Raw genomic sequence first — 16,641 nt, 5'->3', positions numbered from 1 at the left:
GCCGGTCACGTGAGGGGCGGGGCCTGGCTCCGGCTTCCGGGTGGGTCCGGCGCGAGGCGTCGCGGAGACGCAGCGGCTCCGGACACACTCGAACCCGCGGCGTCTCCCGTGACGTCACCATGGCTACGCCGCGCGGCGCCGCCAAGACCCTGATCATCGCGGACGGTGAGTTCCGCCATCCAACCGGAACCGGAAACGGGTCGCGTCAGGGGCCCTCAAGGTTCTGGAAGCTCCTGCGAGCCGGTCTTCATCACATGACCTCTGACGACCCGACGCTCCAGACCTCCAAAGATCTTCTCTGGGACACCAAGGGGTCAGTGTGTGTCACCATGTTCTTACCTCCATGGATCTTCATCTCCAGGTGACCAGTGTGTGTCACCATGTTCTTACTTCCATGGATCTTCATCTCCAGGTGACCAGTGTGTGTCACCATGTTCTTACTTCCATGGATCTTCATCTCCAGGTGACCAGTGTGTGTCACCATATTCTTACCTCCATGGATCTGAAATACACTCAGACAACTGTGATTCTGGCTTCATGACCTGCCCGGCCTCTAGGGGGCGCTCACGAGTCGCCTCTCCAGGGCGCCGTCGACCCGCCGTTAACGTTTTACGATGACTCAGGAGTATCGTCATGGCAACGGGGACGCCTTCCGCCGTCCGGGGTGACCTGCTCTGACCGAGGGTGTGTTCCTCCTCAGATGAAGAGCAGGAGGCCGAGGAGCTCAACCCCTTCTCCTTCAGGGAGTTCCTCCGCTGGAAGAGCCAGGACCAGCACCTGGACCAGGACCAAGACCAGGACCAAGACCAAGACCAGGACCAGGACCAGGACCAGCAGGAGCAGCACTGGAAGGTTAGGAGACCTTGAGAGAAACAATCCAAATAAACTTCCGGTCTGAGAAAGAAGGGGGTGGAGCCAGAGGGGGTGGGGTCAGAGGGGCGGAGTCAGAGGGGGCGGGGTCAGATGTTCCTCTGTCTCCTAGGACGGGGAGCGTGTGACCTTTGACCCCATGCTCTGCGGCAGCTTCTTCTCGGAGCCCTCCGTCAGCCTGGTGGCGCCGCAGGTAAAGCCACATCGTCGACGACGTCACTGACGGCGCCCAGGGTTTTACTGACGGCCTCCATCCAATCAGGAGGAGGCGGAGGAGTGGGGGCGGAGCTTCCAATCTGCTGTGGACAGCACGTTGTCTCTCACCGAGGAAGAGGAGGAGGAGGAGGAGGAGGAGGAGGAGACCACCAGGTGCGTCCGTGCTGCTCCACCATTGGCTGTTGGCCGTCATTGTAAACGCTGCTGAGCGTTGTCATTGGTCATGGGCAGTCATGTGACCCGTCTACGGCCCAGGTTCTCCTCCAGACCTGAGGGGGCGTACGAGGGGGACGCCGAGACCTCCTGCACGGATGATGTCACTTCCTGGACGAGGGGGGACCTCATACAGCAGGTGACACACACACACACACACACACACACACACATACATATGAAGATAAATGACAGGTTATCATGACATCGTCTGAGTGAGTGTGTGTGTCCGTGTGTGTGTGTGTGTGTCAGCTGAGGAAGGAGAACCAGGTTCTGAAGGAGACCCTCAGAGATTTCCAGAGGAGGTCTGAGGCTGATAGACGGAGGTCAGAACCGATCAATCAGAGACCTGGAAATAAGAGCAAATGGTCTGCCGATCTCAGCGTGTGTGTGTGTGTGTGTGTTTGCATCTCAGGGTGCAGCAGATGAAGGAGGAGCTGCTTCATAGGAGACGTCAGGAGGAGGAGGAGACGAAGGACCTGGAGACCATGGTGGAGACGGTGGAGAAAAACCTGGAGTTGATGACTGTTAGTTTCATGTTAGTTTCCTCCTAGGAGGAGCTGCAGGTCCTTCTGGAGGTCCCCGGAGGTCCCTGGAGGTCCCTGGAGGTCCCTGGCCTCTGGAGCTCCTCTGACTCCAAGCTTGATGTTGCAGAAACGGGCGCTGAAGGCTGAGAGTCACGTGACCAGGCTGAGAGGAGAGGTGCAGCTCCTGCAGGTGACACACACACACACACACACACACACACACACACACACACACACACACACACACACAGACCAATCATGGCAGAAGGCCGCCCACATTGATCTGGCACCTGACCAGGGAAAAGCTGTTTCCAGCCTGTATCTCCAAGGTCTCCTGATGGTTGGGTCCGTTCATGAAGTGAAGTCTCTGGTCTAGATCTTGAAGATCCCGGTCCAGACCTGCTCCACACGGAGACACACACCGGGGTTGAGATGGTGACAGGCGTGTGTGTGTGTTTCAGACCCAGCTGGATGGTCTTCGGCAAGACAATGACCGTCTGAGGTCTTCAGAGTCAGATGTCATCATCACTATGAAGCAGAACGCTCAGATGGCGTCAGAGTGCCTGAGCAGGACGGCGAGCCACGCCCACTCCTCCATCCGGTCAGTGTGGGCGGGGCTTCAGGGACGCTTCCGGAGGAGCCAACAGCACACTGACCTGTGTGTGTGTGTGTGTGTGTGTGTGTGTGTGTGTGTGTGTGTGTGTGTGTGTGTGTGCAGTCAGCTGCTGGAAGACGCCGAGTCCCTCCGCTTGGCATCTCAGCTCCTGCAGTCCATCGACAGGGTATCTGAGGTGAACTCGGGTTCCTGAGACGGTGGTCGCCGTGGAAACAGACGGACGACGTCACAGCGGTTAAATACGGCCGCCGATTGGCCGATTTAGCCCCGCCCCTTCCGCGTCACATTAAGTGAAGTTGGCCAGTAAGTCACTGAGCAGATGAGTCATTGGGCAGAAACAGGAAGTGACATCACGGGTCCGGGTGAAGTCATGTTTTATTTACCACCCGAGAAGAACAAAAAAACATCTCCAGAAGAAGCAGAAGGTCACAGCGTTCGACTGGAGAGCAGCTCAGCTCTTCAGGGGAGAAGAGGAAGACACTTTGTAGGTTCTCTTTCAGGTCTCAGATGATACAGATCAAAGGACGCCCTCCTCCACAGGAAGATCACATCAAAGGCCCAGTGACGAAAACCAAAAGAAGTTCAAAGGATGGCTTCAGTCCTCAGAAGCTTCTGGAGCAGAACCAACGGCGTCTGACGGAACCCCGGAGAACAATCTGTGTGTGTCTGCTGGCGGAGTGTATCCCTCTGTTGCCAGTGTGTATCAGTGTGTGTGTCTGTTGTCAGTGTGTATCAGTGTGTGTGTCTGTTGTCTCCAGTGGGACCTCCAGCTCTGGACGTTGCTCAGTTGTCTTTGTCTTTCAGCATCTGAATGTGAAATCTCCGACCTGACGACCTGCTCAAACCGCTGACACACACACACACACACACACACACACACACACACACACACACACACACACACGGGTATGAACCTGGTGGTGTTCTCTTAGATTGTCAATAAAACTCTTTGAACCTCGAAACTAGTGTGTGTGTGTGTGTGTGTGTGTGTGTGTGTGTGCGCACCTTCACGGTGGCGTCTCTCTGCTCTATGACCACCAGGTGCCCGGGGGTACACATGGCCGTGGTGATGGATGGTGTGGTAACCATGGTAACCATGGAGTCAGCAGCTTCGTCGGATGGAGGCATAAGATGGGGGATACCTGGCCAGGTCCTGACACACACACACACACACACACAGTCAGTATTTCTGGCAGCCAGCAGGGGGGCTTTATTTTGAGTCAGCTCAAGAAACAACCTGCTTCTGTTTGTGACCAGTCTGGTCTCCATGGCAACTGCTGTGATGTCAGCCGGATCCTTCTGGACTGGAAGGACAAGGAGGTTTAATGCAGGCAGGCGTGTTACCTGCACAGGTGTGTTACCTGCAGACAGGTGTGTTACCTGCACAGGTGTGTTACCCACAGACAGGTGTGTTACCCGCAGACAGGTGTGTTACCCACAGACAGGTGTGTCACCTGCACAGGTGTGTTACCTGCAGACAGGTGTGTTAACTGCACAGGTGTGTTACCTGCAGACAGGTGTGTTACCTGCACAGGTGTGTTACCCGCACAGGTGTTTTACCCACAGACAGGTGTGTTATCCACAGACAGGTGTGTTACCTGCACAGGTGTGTTACCCGCACAGGTGTGTTACCCACACAGGTGTATTAACTGCAGACAGGTGTGTTACCTGCAGACAGGTGTGTCACCTGAACAGGTGTGTTACCCACAGACAGGTGTGTTACCCACAGACAGGTGTGTTACCTGCAGACAGGTGTGTTATCCACAGACAGGTGTGTCACCTGCACAGGTGTGTTACCTGCAGACAGGTGTGTTACCCACAGACAGGTGTGTTACCCACAGACAGGTGTGTTACCTGCAGACAGGTGTGTTATCCACAGACAGGTGTGTCACCTGAACAGGTGTGTTACCCACAGACAGGTGTGTCCCCTGCACAGGTGTGTTACCTGCAGACAGGTGTGTTATCCACAGACAGGTGTGTCACCTGCACAGGTGTGTTACCTGCAGACAGGTGATCCAGCTGCTGGAACAACTTCTCGGTGAGAGACGCCAGCGCTGCCGTAAACTCCTCCCCTCTGCGCTGCACACACTCCTGCACACACACACACACCGGGGTCAGTCTGGGCGGTGGGCCGGCGTGGAGGAGGCCGTCCTACCTGCAGGTCTCGGTGGCAGCGGCAGATGGCGTCGTGCAGCTCCTGCTGCCTCAGCTCCTCGCCGCGGCTCAGGGTTCGCAGCTCGCCGTCGGAGAGCGAGGCCTTCAGCCGGGCCACGTTCCTCCTCTGAAAGCAGCGGCGCCGGTGAGACGGCGGCGGAGGCCGGCCGGGGCCTCGGCCTGCCGTCTCCTCACCTTCTGCTCCTCGCCGGCCGCCAGCTTCTCGTCCAGCGCGTCTCTGACGGCGGCGGCTTCCCGTCGGAGCTCCTCCCCCTGCTGGCGCTCCAGGTTGCTGATCAGAACCCCGGGCAGCGAACACAGCATCTCGGCCAGCTCGCACTGCTGCTGCACCAACGCTGACACACAGACAGCGTGCAGCCGGCGTGAAGGCGCGGCAGCTCAGGCCGACCCTTCGCCAGCTGAGAACCCTCGTACTCTCGGTCCACCTGGACCGGGACCCTCCTTGTGGTGGACCGGTGTCTCCGAGCGGTCACTCCTCCGCCGCTGCTCGCAGTCGTCATGGCGCCCAGACAGGAAGTGTCCCGATGCACGCGTGTCTTTTATTTACCGCTGAGTCACAGCGCCGCCCGCTGGCCTGGTGGCCGCACTGCGGCAGCTCTGGCGTCCACGGACCTTCCGGAACATCTGAATGTGGACCCGCTTGAACCGTGGAAACGGAGCCCTAGATGCTCCTTCTCAGCAGCGCCTCCTCTGGGAGCTTCACGCTCCCTCCTTGGCCCACAAGGGTGGACCAGACAGAGGTGCCTCCGCCACCTCCCGTTCCACAGCCCAGCGGTGAAGGTCCACACCGCTCCACGCTCCGACTAAACCCGCAGGCCTCTGATATCGGATTCCCCGGGAGAACTGGGCCTGGCTATCTTGGGTTCGGCCCGCGTGGAGGCCAACCGAGGTCCTTACCTTCTCGACTGGTGCTCAGCAGCGCCGTGGCCTCCTCCTGGTACCCCAGCAGCCTCTGCTGCATGTTCTCCGCACACTGGTCCAGACAGTCGGGCAGCAGGTTGAAGCCGCCGCGGCGCTCCGTCTGGTAGAAGTCCTGGGTGACACACACACACACACACACACACACACACACACACGGGTTACAAAGCTCCCTGTCAGTCAGCACTCGGCTGTTTGTGTCTGTTACCTCGGCAACCAACAGGAGCTCCTCGTTGGCTGTCCACAACACTGAGGTCACCGTGGAGATAAAGGAGCTGAAACAGACGGCGAGTGGGTACGTGATGATGTCACAGTGATGTCACACCTGGGGGGGCGGAGCCACACTCACTCAGACTTCCTGTTGGTCTCAGGCTTGGAGCCAAACACCTGGAACCTTCTGTCGGACCTGATGAACCTGTGACGCACACACACACACACACACACACACACACACAGAAATGCCTCATCATTCAAGTGTGATGTCCTCAGAGAAGGTCCTCCAGGGGTGGTGGTACCTCAGCGCTCCTGCCGACAGCGAGCACCTCTGCTGGAAGCGCTGGATGGGACTCTGGCCTGCGGAGGAGAAGCACTTCAGCATCTGGTCAGAAGATCTGCGTGATGGTGGAGGTGCGAGGCTCCTTACCGGCCACGGTCCTCTGCTCCCTCTCCACCGCCGCGTCCTGGACCTGACCCAGCCTTCGGACCGCACAGAAGAGGAGAGGTGAGGAGGCGAGCCAGGAAGCAGACCCGAACCCCCGCAGACGGGCCGTACCGGCTGAGGGACTGGACCACGCCCACCACGGGGTCGTCCAGGATGTTCATGCCCGAGCGGCTGGGCTGCAGGAACCCGGCGGGAGCCTGGTTGCTCGGCCTCCTGGACTTTGGACCGGACGTCCGGCAGGAGCTGTCCTGCAGGAAGCCGTCCCCGCGGGACCGTCAGAGACACGCGACTGCTTCTGGAGGTAGAAGAGCAGATCTGCTCACCAGGTACCGATGACGCCTCCTGAGCTCCTGGCTGACGGACGACAGGAACAAGAACACCCGATCGGCTGACGCCTGCACACACACACACACACACACACACACACACACACACACACACACACGCATACGTACAACATGAAGATCCTGCATAGGGAAGATCCACGGCCACCAGAAGAAACGGGACGCCATCAGACTTCCGAAGGTCCGAGGAGACGCACCCTGTGCCGTCCGGCGGTTCGGAAGCCTCCTGCCTACCTGACCGTCGGCCATCATGGTCCTCAGCTCCTCCAGCCTGCGGTTGATGGACGTCTGCTGGTGGTTGCTCCCCGCCACCTATCGGCGCCGGCACGAAGGTCACCGCAGAGCGACGGTGACAAGACGAAGCGGCGAAGACGGCGACTCACCTGAGCCTTGATCTGCACCTGCGACCTGCTGATGATCCTCTGGACCTTCTCCAGGAACTTGGCCTCGGCCTGAAGGAGTGACAGCTTCTCTTCCAGATGTCCAGACGCCTCCTTCACCTTGAGGAGCACAAAGCCAACCTTCAGTACCTGGATCCTGTTGGTCCACGGGCTTCTAAGTTTCAAAGCGGCCTTCGGCTCCTCGTGAAGTCGCAGAGGACCTCCGGCTCCTTCGGGTACTTCTGAGTGACCCCGGGGCTCTGCTGAGGTTCACGGGGGTCCTGGAGTCAACGTGATCTTCTCGGGCGGTCCAGGGTCATACCTGCTTGAAACTCCTGCACTCAAAGGCCTCCAGCTCGGTGAAGATGGACTCCTCCGTCACCTGGATCTGCTTGGTCTCCTCCTTCAGACGCCTCTGGAAGGACCTCACCTCAGAAGGAGCGCAGTCCCCTCCCTCGCTGAACAACCTGCAGGAGCAGCAGCCAGGTGACCTCCTCCACCGGACAAGCCGGGGCAGAAGAACCACGCGCTCACCTGAAGGAGTCCAGGAGGCGACTCGTCTGGACCCGGAGCTCCTCCAGTCGGACCTGGACGTTGCACCTGAAGCTGGCCTGGCGGTGCTGGGTGTTCTTGATGTGGTGGTCCAGGCAGTCCTGGAGGGCCGAGCTCAGAGCCTCGATGCTGCGGGGACACGTTGGACCGGAGACATTGTGGTCCAGCTGGAGCTGAAGCTTCTTCTGCCTCCCAGGGCTCTGTGCTGCAGATGGTGGGGGGGCGGGGCCCATACGTGTGTGTGTGTGTGTGTGTGTGTGTGTGTGTGTGTGCATGTGTGTTACCGGGACCGTCGGTCCGCCGTCCTGACGGTGTCCTCCATGTTGGCCAGAACCTCGATCAGCTCCTGGTTCTTCCTGCTGACGCTGGCCTTCAGCTCCTGAAGCTCCGCCCTGCAGGAGGTCAGCATGCTGGACACGTCCTGACAGTGACTGTCCACACACTGCCTGTGGAAACACAGCTCAGCTACACACACACACACACACACACACACACACACACACACACACACACACGCACACACACACACACGCGCACACACACACATGCATGCACGCACGCACGCAAAAAGGGATTTGTACAGGAGTTCACACTGTAGAAGTGTGTGTATGTGTGTGTGTGTGTGTGTGTGTGTGTGTTACCCAGGCGTGGCTGGTAGATGTGTGTCTTGATGTGCTCAGGGTCCAGCTGCAGCAGCTGCAGCTCCTGGTTGGAGCGCACCTCCTCCTTCCTCTCCATCACCATGGTAGCGGAGGAGGTCAGGACGTTGTGGAAGCGCTGCTCCAGGTGGTCCAGGTACAGGGTCCTGGTCCTGGACACAAAGTCAGCCGTTAGAGGAGCCGCTGCTGGCGCCCCCTGGTGGTCAGGAGCTTTCACTCATGGAGGAGGGCAGGTCACAGAGGTCACAAAGGTCACAGAGGTCACAGAAGTCACGGGACTATGACTCAAGCCGAAAGAAGAACTAGAAAAGTGGAGTTTTGAAAACAAAGCATTTGTGTGTGTGTGTGTGTGTGTGTGTGTGTGTGTGTGTGTGTGTGTGTGTGTGTGTGTGTGTGTGTTCACCGGCTCAGTGTGTGTGACAGCAGCTCCACAGGAAGCCCAATGAGCCACGTTTCCTGCAGGTCGTCGTCGGAGACGGGGGCGGGGCATCTGAAGGTGGGGCCCGTGTAGGCCACGCCCCCTGAGGATGCAAAGGTGTCGGGGGTGCTGATGTCATACAGCTGGAGCAGGGCTGACTGGGCCTGCACGCACACACACACACACACACACACACACACACACACGCACACACACACACACACACACACACACATAAATACACATAGAAATCCTCTTTTTCGTGAATCAATCAGAAGCCGACTCACCTCGCTCATCCAATCATCAGCCGCAGACGGATCTTCATCCTCCTCTCTGACAGGACCAGGTTCTGGATCCTCCTCCACCGACAGAGAACCTTCTGGAGACAGAAGACCTGCTCAGATCCACACCTTCAGACCTTCGCTGTGATTGGTCAGACCTTACCTGTATGACTGGTGACGGTGTCACTGGTCTTGCTGGGAAGTGGCTGGAACCTCTGCAGATCTTCTGGACTCTGAAGATTGAGACAGCATCAGCGGCCCGTTCCTGGTTACCATGGTAACTTGAGTAACTGCCAGCAGGTCGGTGTGCGGTTACCGGGGTAAAGGTGTGGTCCAGGCAGAAGAAGGTGCTGAGATGGCGGCTGTAGATGATGAGCTCATGTATGTGGAGGGAGGGGAGGAGGTCCACCGCTGCACACTGGTCAGACACAAACTGTTCACAGCTACACACACACACACACACACACACACACACACACACGTATGAAGATCTACGTACCTGCATCTCCACAGTTTGGACTCAGTCCACACTGCACGTAGCGTCAGCATTAGCATGGGCACTCCCTACCTGAGCTGTACATCCATCAGGTATCGGACGGTGGCCTCCAAGGAGGTCCTCAGAGCCTCCTCGCTGCTCTCCTGACGGAGTCCTCCGATCAGCTTGTCCAGGACGGCCTTCTTCTTCTGCAGGCGGCGGCCAAACATCAGACCCGACCCGGCCCCGGGGGCGGCGCTGCCTCCCGCACGCCCTCGCTCACCTGCACGTGCTGCTCTCTGGAGCTTCGGAGGTCATCCAGCTGGCGCTGCACTTCTTCTTCTCTGCTCTGGAAGTTGTGGCAGTGTGTCTCCCACAGCGTCGCTGACGCCCGCATCACCTCGGAAATACACCCGCTGAAACGGGCCGCCGTGCCGGACAGAGACTCCGCCCACCTCTGAGGTCACACACACGTGCACGGCGCCTCCCATCAACTCCTGCTGGCTGCCTTGGAGACAACGTGCACGCAGGGCGTCTGGAGCTTCTGAGCAGGAGGAGGTGGGACCCACCTCCAGCGAGGCCAGACGCTCCTCATCCTCGTTCTGCCTCTCGGTGATCACGGTCAGCAGCTCCGCGCCCACGATGTCGCTCACCTCGCCGCCCGACAGCTGCAGCGCCAGCAGCATCTCCTGAGGACAGGAAGTGACATCACAGGAGTCCCTCCTATCAAATCCCCCCCTTATTGGAAAGAAACCCAGCCAATCACAGCGAGGGGCGGGGCTTCGCATGGACGGCTGGCCGTCAATCATTCAACCATCAACCCTGTCATTCACTGCTACCGACCATTTACAGTCCTCAGTGAACCTGGAGAACCCAGGCAGGAGAACATGGAGAGAACATGTAGAGAACATGGAGGGAACATGTAGAGAACATGGAGGGAACATGTAGAGAACATGTAGAGAACATGGAGAGAGCATGGAGAGAGCATGGAGAGAACATGGAGGGAACGTGTAGAGAACATGGAGAGAACATGTAGAGAGCATGGAGAGAGCATGGAGAGAACATGGAGAGAACATGGAGAGAACATGGAGAGAACATGGAGAGAACATGGAGAGAACCTTCATGACAGGTTGGTCATGAAGAAGGTGAGGACTTTGAATGAAGATCTAAAATAATCCTTCAGAGAGTCCTGGAGGACCCAGCTCTCCTCCTTCAGGTCCAGCTTGGACCTGCATCAGCCCTGGTTCTCCCGCCGTCGATCGCTCAAAGGCACGTCGGCGGTTCGGGAGCGCGGTGGACACAAAGTCTCGTTTCCATGGCAACGTTACCTGGCAGAGCTTCACCTCTGAGAGGCGGTCCTGCCACACCTGCTCGTAGCCTGCACGCAGCTGGAGGAGCAGCGCTGAGTGGAAGCTGTCTGCACACACACACACACACACACACACACACACACACACACACACGTCAGAGCCATCACACACACACACACACACACACACACGTCAGATCCATCACACACACACACACACACACACACACACACACAGACACAAACACACACACACACACGTCAGAGCCATAACACACACAAACACACACACACGTCAGAGCCATCACACACACACACACACACACACACACACACACGTCAGATCCATCACACACACACACACACACACAAACACACACACACACACACACACGTCAGAGCCATAACACACACAAACACACACACACACACACACACACACGTCAGAGCCATAACACACACAAACACACACACACACACACACACACACACACACACACGTCAGAGCCATAACACACACAAACACACACACACACACGTCAGAGCCATCACACAAACACACACACACACACACACACACAAACACACACACACACAAACACACACGTCAGAGCCATCACACACACACACACACACACACACGCACACGTCAGAGCCATAACACACACAAACACACACACACACACACACACACACACACACACACACACACACACGTCAGAGCCATAACACACACAAACACACATATACACACACACACATACACACACAAACACACACACACACACACACGTCAGAGCCACCACACACAGTCTGAACCCAAACAGATCCAACTCACCAATTTGTTGATTGACGTCCGTCAGCTGCTTGAACCAATCAGAGACCAGGTCTGTGGTGCAGAAGGGCGGGGCCAGAGAGCTGCAAACACACACCCACACCCACACCCACACACACACACACACACACACACACACACACACACACACACACACACACACACACACACACACACACACACACGTAGGTGACATGGTCCGAGCCAGGAGCTTCAGAGAGCTGGACCAATCGGAGTCCGGCTCCCGTACCTGATCTGACTGATGATGTCGCCGCGGCGATCGATCAGACGGCTCTGGTTCTGAGTCACCACATGGAGGACCTGCTGCTCCAGGGCCAGGTGGTCGTCATGGTCACCGAGGATGCTCCTGGAACACAGAACCGCTGAGCCCGTGGAGAAGGTCCACCCGGACTACCTGCACTGCGGTACGTCTCCATCGGGGTGCCCAGTGTGACGCTCGCGCCCCAAGGTGATGTTGGTAGATGTTGCAGCCCCACGGAGCCGCAGGTTGGGTCCGGCTGGCGGCCCGGCTGGCGGTCCACAGGTTGGGTGCGCCCTGCAGGTTGGTTGCGGCCTGCAGGTTGGTTGTGGCCTGCAGGTTGGTTGCGGTCCACAGGTTTGGTCCGGCCCGCCAGCCGACCAGCAGTCAGCCGTCAAGCCTGTCATTGGCCCAATGTGAGCGCGGGAGACGAATCAAGAAAGAAACGCCAAAAAAACCCGGCGAGAAACAGACCTTCTTCCACAACGTCGCAATCCAAGCGCATTTGCTCGTAAAGTACCTGAACTGTCTAAGGAGTTCAGTAGGTCTGTAGGTCAGGAGGTCAGGAGGTCACCACCACACCTAACCGGAGCTCACCCTGGTGCAGTCACCAGGTCACAGGGTCGGACCGTGACACGGACAGGATGTTTTTTCATCGGCCCCCGTGAAGGAAACCGGAAAGGGTCACTGGACCTTGGTCTAGATGCTCCTGAGCTGGAGAATGGATCATCTCATGGAGGAAGGACCGGCCCAGAGGGCCAGGGGTCCAGAGTTCCAGAGGTCAGGAGGTCAGGAGGTCCAGAGCCAGACTGCCGGCCTGGTTCACAGATGTGCGCGGACCTTTCCATTGGCCGAATGCTCTCCAGCAGACCAGGGCCTGCTGGACGCCGTGCTTTACTGATGAAATCTATTGATACAATCAAGGTGGTTTCAACAGAATCTTCTACATCATCTTCTACATCTCTCCATCTAGTATCAGCACCCATACTTCTTCTTCCTCGTCTTTCGTCTTTTCCCTTCAGGTGTCGCCACAGCGAGTCCACTTTCTCCATCTAACCCTATTCTCTGGATCCTCCTCTCTCACACCATCTACCTTCATATCTTCTCTCACCACGTCCATAAACCTTCTCTTTGGTCTTCCTCCAGACCTCTTGCCTGGCAGCTCCAACTCCAGCATCCGTCTACCGATATATTCTCTATCCCTCCTCTGTCCATGACCCAACCATCTCCGTCTGGCTTCTCTGACCTTCTCTCCAAAACATCTAACATGTGCTGTTCCTCTGATAGACTCATTCCTGATCCTCTCCATAAATATCCGCACCCATACGACTCCCGTTAATCCTGTTTGAGGTCCAGGGTCCGGTGAAGGACTCACCGGAACCAGTCCAGGACCTGGCGGACGTTGCGGCCCCTCCACCTCCTGACCCCGTCCTCCCAGTGCTGCCGCAGGTGACACGTCTGCCGCAGGTTGTCCTCCTCCAGGAGCAGCAGCAGGTGGGCCACGCAGCGCCGGTTCCCCAGCAGACTCTGGTTCAGCATCTGACGGGGGTCACAGGTCAAAGGTCACGGGTCTCCAGCCAAAGGCCACCACCAGAGGTCAGAGAGGTACCGTGGCCTCGTTGTGCATCAGTCTGTGGATGTCGGTGATTGGAAGAAGGCTGATCGTCTCCAGGAGGCAACAGTACTTCCTGAGGACCGTCCGGATCTACACACACACACACACACACACACACACACACACACACACACACACACACACACACACACACACACACACACACGCACACACGCCTTGTAAGGGCAGGACAACTGACTTTTCGGACGCCTCCGGCCACAGAGTGACGTCTCGGCCTCACCTGCTGTGTTCGCTGGGTTTCACATTCACTCAGTTGAAGTTTGAACTCAGCGATTCTCATCTTCTTCTTCATCACCTCCTGGTCCACCTGCTGCCAGAGGTTGTACAGATCCTGCATGCCCGCACCAACACACACACACACACACACACACACACACTTACTGTTTTTGAATTATTTCAATGAACTTTCAGTTTTCCTCTTCTCAGCAAACAATGTGTTCACATGTGATAAAGTGTGTTAAAGTGTCCATGTGTGTTCACACACCTGCAGACTGACATCTTCAAAATGGTCCATTCTGACTCGGAGCTGGTACAGCCGGAGGTCCAGGTCCTGCAGAGAAGACAGCAGCTGCAGACTGACACTCCTCACCTGAGACTCGTACACCTGCAGAACAAACACATACCCCGTCAGGCGTTTACATGTGTGTGGGTGTGTGTGTGTGTGTGTGTCAAAAACAACACTGCGGTCCAAAGATGGAGGCCCTGTGATGGCTTGCAGACCATCATGAGACCATGTTCTGCTCAAGCACTGAACCCTGGAAGCTCTGGCTGCCAGTGGTGACGCTTCGGTATCAGACGTGGCTCTAAGCCTCCCACGGCTGGACGGACGAGGCAGCGGAACGCACCGTTTGCGTTTCCGAGCCAAGACACGCCACGGCAGAGCGTGCGACCACGGCAGAGCGTGCGACCACGGCAGAGCGTGCGACCACGGCGGCCCACACTGTCCTTCGCTCTGGACGGGAGACGCAGAGACTCCTTCGTTGAAATAAACTGGATAAAGAACGGATCGGGAAACGAAGGACGTCTCGCTCCGCATCAAAAGTTGGACACCTGTAAATACCTGGGTGTCCACTTGGACAATAAACTGGACTGGACCTTGAACACCAACACCATCTTCAAGAAGGGTCAGAGCTGCCTGTTCTTCCTCAGGAGGCTCAGATCTTCCAACGTCTGCAGGACCATGCTGCAGATGTTCTACCACTCGCTGGTGTCCAGCGCCATCTTCTACGCTGTTGTGTGCTGGGCAGCAGGATCAAGACAGCTGACACCAACAGACTCAACAAGCTCATCAGGAGAGCTGGATCTGTCCTGGGAGTGGAGCTGGAGTCTGTGGTGCAGGTGTCAGAGAAGCTCCTCAGCATCATGGACAGCGTCCATCACCCCCTGCATGCCACGTTGATGTCCTGTCAGAGCTCTTTCAGTCGCAGATTGATTCCACCAAGGAGCTCCACTGAACGCCACAGGAGGTCTTTCCTACCTGAGGCTATCAGACTTTTTATTCCTCTTCCTTCAGCCGAAGGGAATCTTCAAATCTCTGTACTTGAAACCTTAAAACACTTTATGGCCTTGACTTTGACTCTTTATACTTTTATTTGTATTTCTTATTCTCCCCCTTTTTTACTGTTTATACAATTTCCTACTATGATTTATTATTGCTATGTTTTACTTGAAACCCTGGCACAACAATTTCCTTCGGGATAAATAAAGTTGTTCTTATTCTTATTCTTATAAAGATGCACTCTCCTTAAGTTGATGAGTAACATCCACGCCAGCGAGGAACCACTGAGGTCACACTGGAAGAGTGAAGACCACAACACCGAGCAGATGTGCTTCTCGTGAGGGAAAGTACATTGTTTCTGGACTGAAGTTCACAAATGGACACAAGAGAGAAGTTGTTTTGTGTTTAGCCAGGTTTTACATACACAAGACAGCATTCTCCAAAATTACTCTTTCAAACTGAGGAAAAGAACTAAGAGCCATACATGTCCTGCGCCTTGGACCGCCAGAGGTCAGTCCTCCTGCCTGTTAGCTCCGCCTCCAGGGGGTTACCTGGGTGAGACCTGTTAGCTCCGCCTCCAGTGTTACCTTGGTGAGACCTGTTAGCTCCGCCTCCAGTGTTACCTTGGTGAGACCTGTTAGCTCCGCCTCCAGAGTGTTACCTGGCTGAGGCTATTAGCTCCGCCTCCAGTGGGTTACCTGGGTGAGACCTGTTAGCTCCGCCTCCAGAGTGTTACCTGGGTGAGACCTGTTAGCTCCGCCTCCAGTGGGTTACCTGGGTGAGACCTGTTAGCTCCGCCTCCAGAGTGTTACCTGGGTGAGACCTGTTAGCTCCGCCTCCAGTGTTACCTGGGTGAGACCTGTTAGCTCCGCCTCCAGTGGGTTACCTGGGTGAGACCTGTTAGCTCCGCCTCCAGAGTGTTACCTGGGTGAGACCTGTTAGCTCCGCCTCCAGTGTTACCTGGGTGAGACCTGTTAGCTCCGCCTCCAGAGTGTTACCTGGGTGAGACCTGTTAGCTCCGCCTCCAGCTGCTCCACCCCTCCCCGGTGTTTGAGCAGCTTCTTCTCCTGGAGCCTCTGGATGATGTTAGAACTGGCTCCTCCCAGCCCTGGGCAGAAGAGCGCCGCCATTGGTGGACGGCCGTGACACCGGCGCAGAGGCGGAGCCAGGATACGAACCCACACAGTCGGGAAGTCTCATGACGTCATCCACGTGGTCGTCCCGGGGGGGCCCGGCCGTCTGCTGCCCCCTGCTGGACACACAGCGGAACTTCTGTCAGCGGCCGCCGTGGATCCACCGGACGGAGCTTCCGGAAGGATCTGCCCGGCGGCCGCGCTGCTGTCGCCATGGCAACGGGCCTACCTGGCGGCCGAGCTGGCGGCCGTGAGTCCGCCGTCCCTCCGCGCGGCCCGCAGGCGTCTGGACAGCTGCACCTGAGGACACACGTCACACGTCGATGACGTCACGGGCCGGAAGCCGAGCGGCCGCGACAACGCGGCTCCGCGGGGACGGACGGACACCGGAAATGAGTCCGCCCGGTGAAGGACGCGAGGCGGCGGACGTCGCCGGAAGCCGGACCCACCTGGGCGTCGAACAGCTGCCGGTAGAACTTCCCGCTCGGAACCTCCCGCGGCTCCGCCATGGCGCCGGGCCGGTGCGAGTCAGGCCGTTACCATGGCAACCGGGCGACGCGGGCCTCCCGGGGCCCCGGCGCGCGGGATTCGTCCAGCTTGGAGCCTTCCGTGGCCTGCGCGGATTGGTCCGCCCGCCGTGACGTCAGAGAGCGCCGCTTTGAAACG

At 57.3% G+C, this 16,641-nt stretch overlaps 2 protein-coding genes across 2 annotated transcripts; one reads left to right on the top strand and one right to left on the bottom strand.

Moving 5' to 3' along the window:
- The first annotated feature begins 9 nt into the window (after positions 1-9).
- Positions 10-3,404, top strand: entr1 (endosome associated trafficking regulator 1). Its single transcript, XM_086169386.1, has 10 exons — positions 10-165; positions 701-852; positions 983-1,063; positions 1,133-1,239; positions 1,342-1,438; positions 1,552-1,625; positions 1,715-1,826; positions 1,954-2,016; positions 2,288-2,427; positions 2,545-3,404. Exons 1-10 carry the CDS (start codon positions 120-122, stop codon positions 2,633-2,635), a joined length of 963 nt encoding a protein of 320 aa, XP_086025512.1. The 5' UTR covers positions 10-119; the 3' UTR covers positions 2,636-3,404.
- Positions 3,146-16,484, bottom strand: ccdc180 (coiled-coil domain containing 180). Its single transcript, XM_086169191.1, has 37 exons — positions 16,425-16,484; positions 16,205-16,275; positions 16,021-16,091; positions 15,841-15,950; positions 13,829-13,948; positions 13,565-13,651; positions 13,318-13,413; positions 13,084-13,247; positions 11,700-11,816; positions 11,453-11,532; positions 10,634-10,722; positions 9,875-9,994; positions 9,589-9,762; positions 9,399-9,514; positions 9,147-9,273; positions 8,994-9,063; positions 8,837-8,928; positions 8,535-8,713; positions 8,114-8,283; positions 7,757-7,937; positions 7,455-7,601; positions 7,243-7,387; positions 6,924-7,040; positions 6,775-6,852; positions 6,520-6,591; positions 6,308-6,444; positions 6,179-6,231; positions 6,051-6,108; positions 5,885-5,950; positions 5,744-5,810; positions 5,515-5,650; positions 4,792-4,952; positions 4,598-4,723; positions 4,443-4,533; positions 3,680-3,746; positions 3,448-3,595; positions 3,146-3,289 (listed from the first exon to the last, which is right to left on the bottom strand). The coding sequence occupies exons 1-37, from the start codon at positions 16,482-16,484 to the stop codon at positions 3,146-3,148; spliced, it is 4,107 nt and encodes a 1,368-aa protein (XP_086025317.1).
- Between the last annotated feature and the right edge of the window lie 157 nt (positions 16,485-16,641).

The sequence above is a fragment of the Fistularia commersonii genome, chromosome 22 (genome assembly GCF_037954325.1).
Source record: "Fistularia commersonii isolate RoL2024-O1a breed Wild chromosome 22, RoL_Fcom_v1.0, whole genome shotgun sequence".
Taxonomy (NCBI): Eukaryota; Metazoa; Chordata; class Actinopteri; order Syngnathiformes; family Fistulariidae; genus Fistularia; species Fistularia commersonii.
Note: the sequence above shows the minus strand (reverse complement) of the source record. Positions and strands in the feature narration are given on the sequence as shown.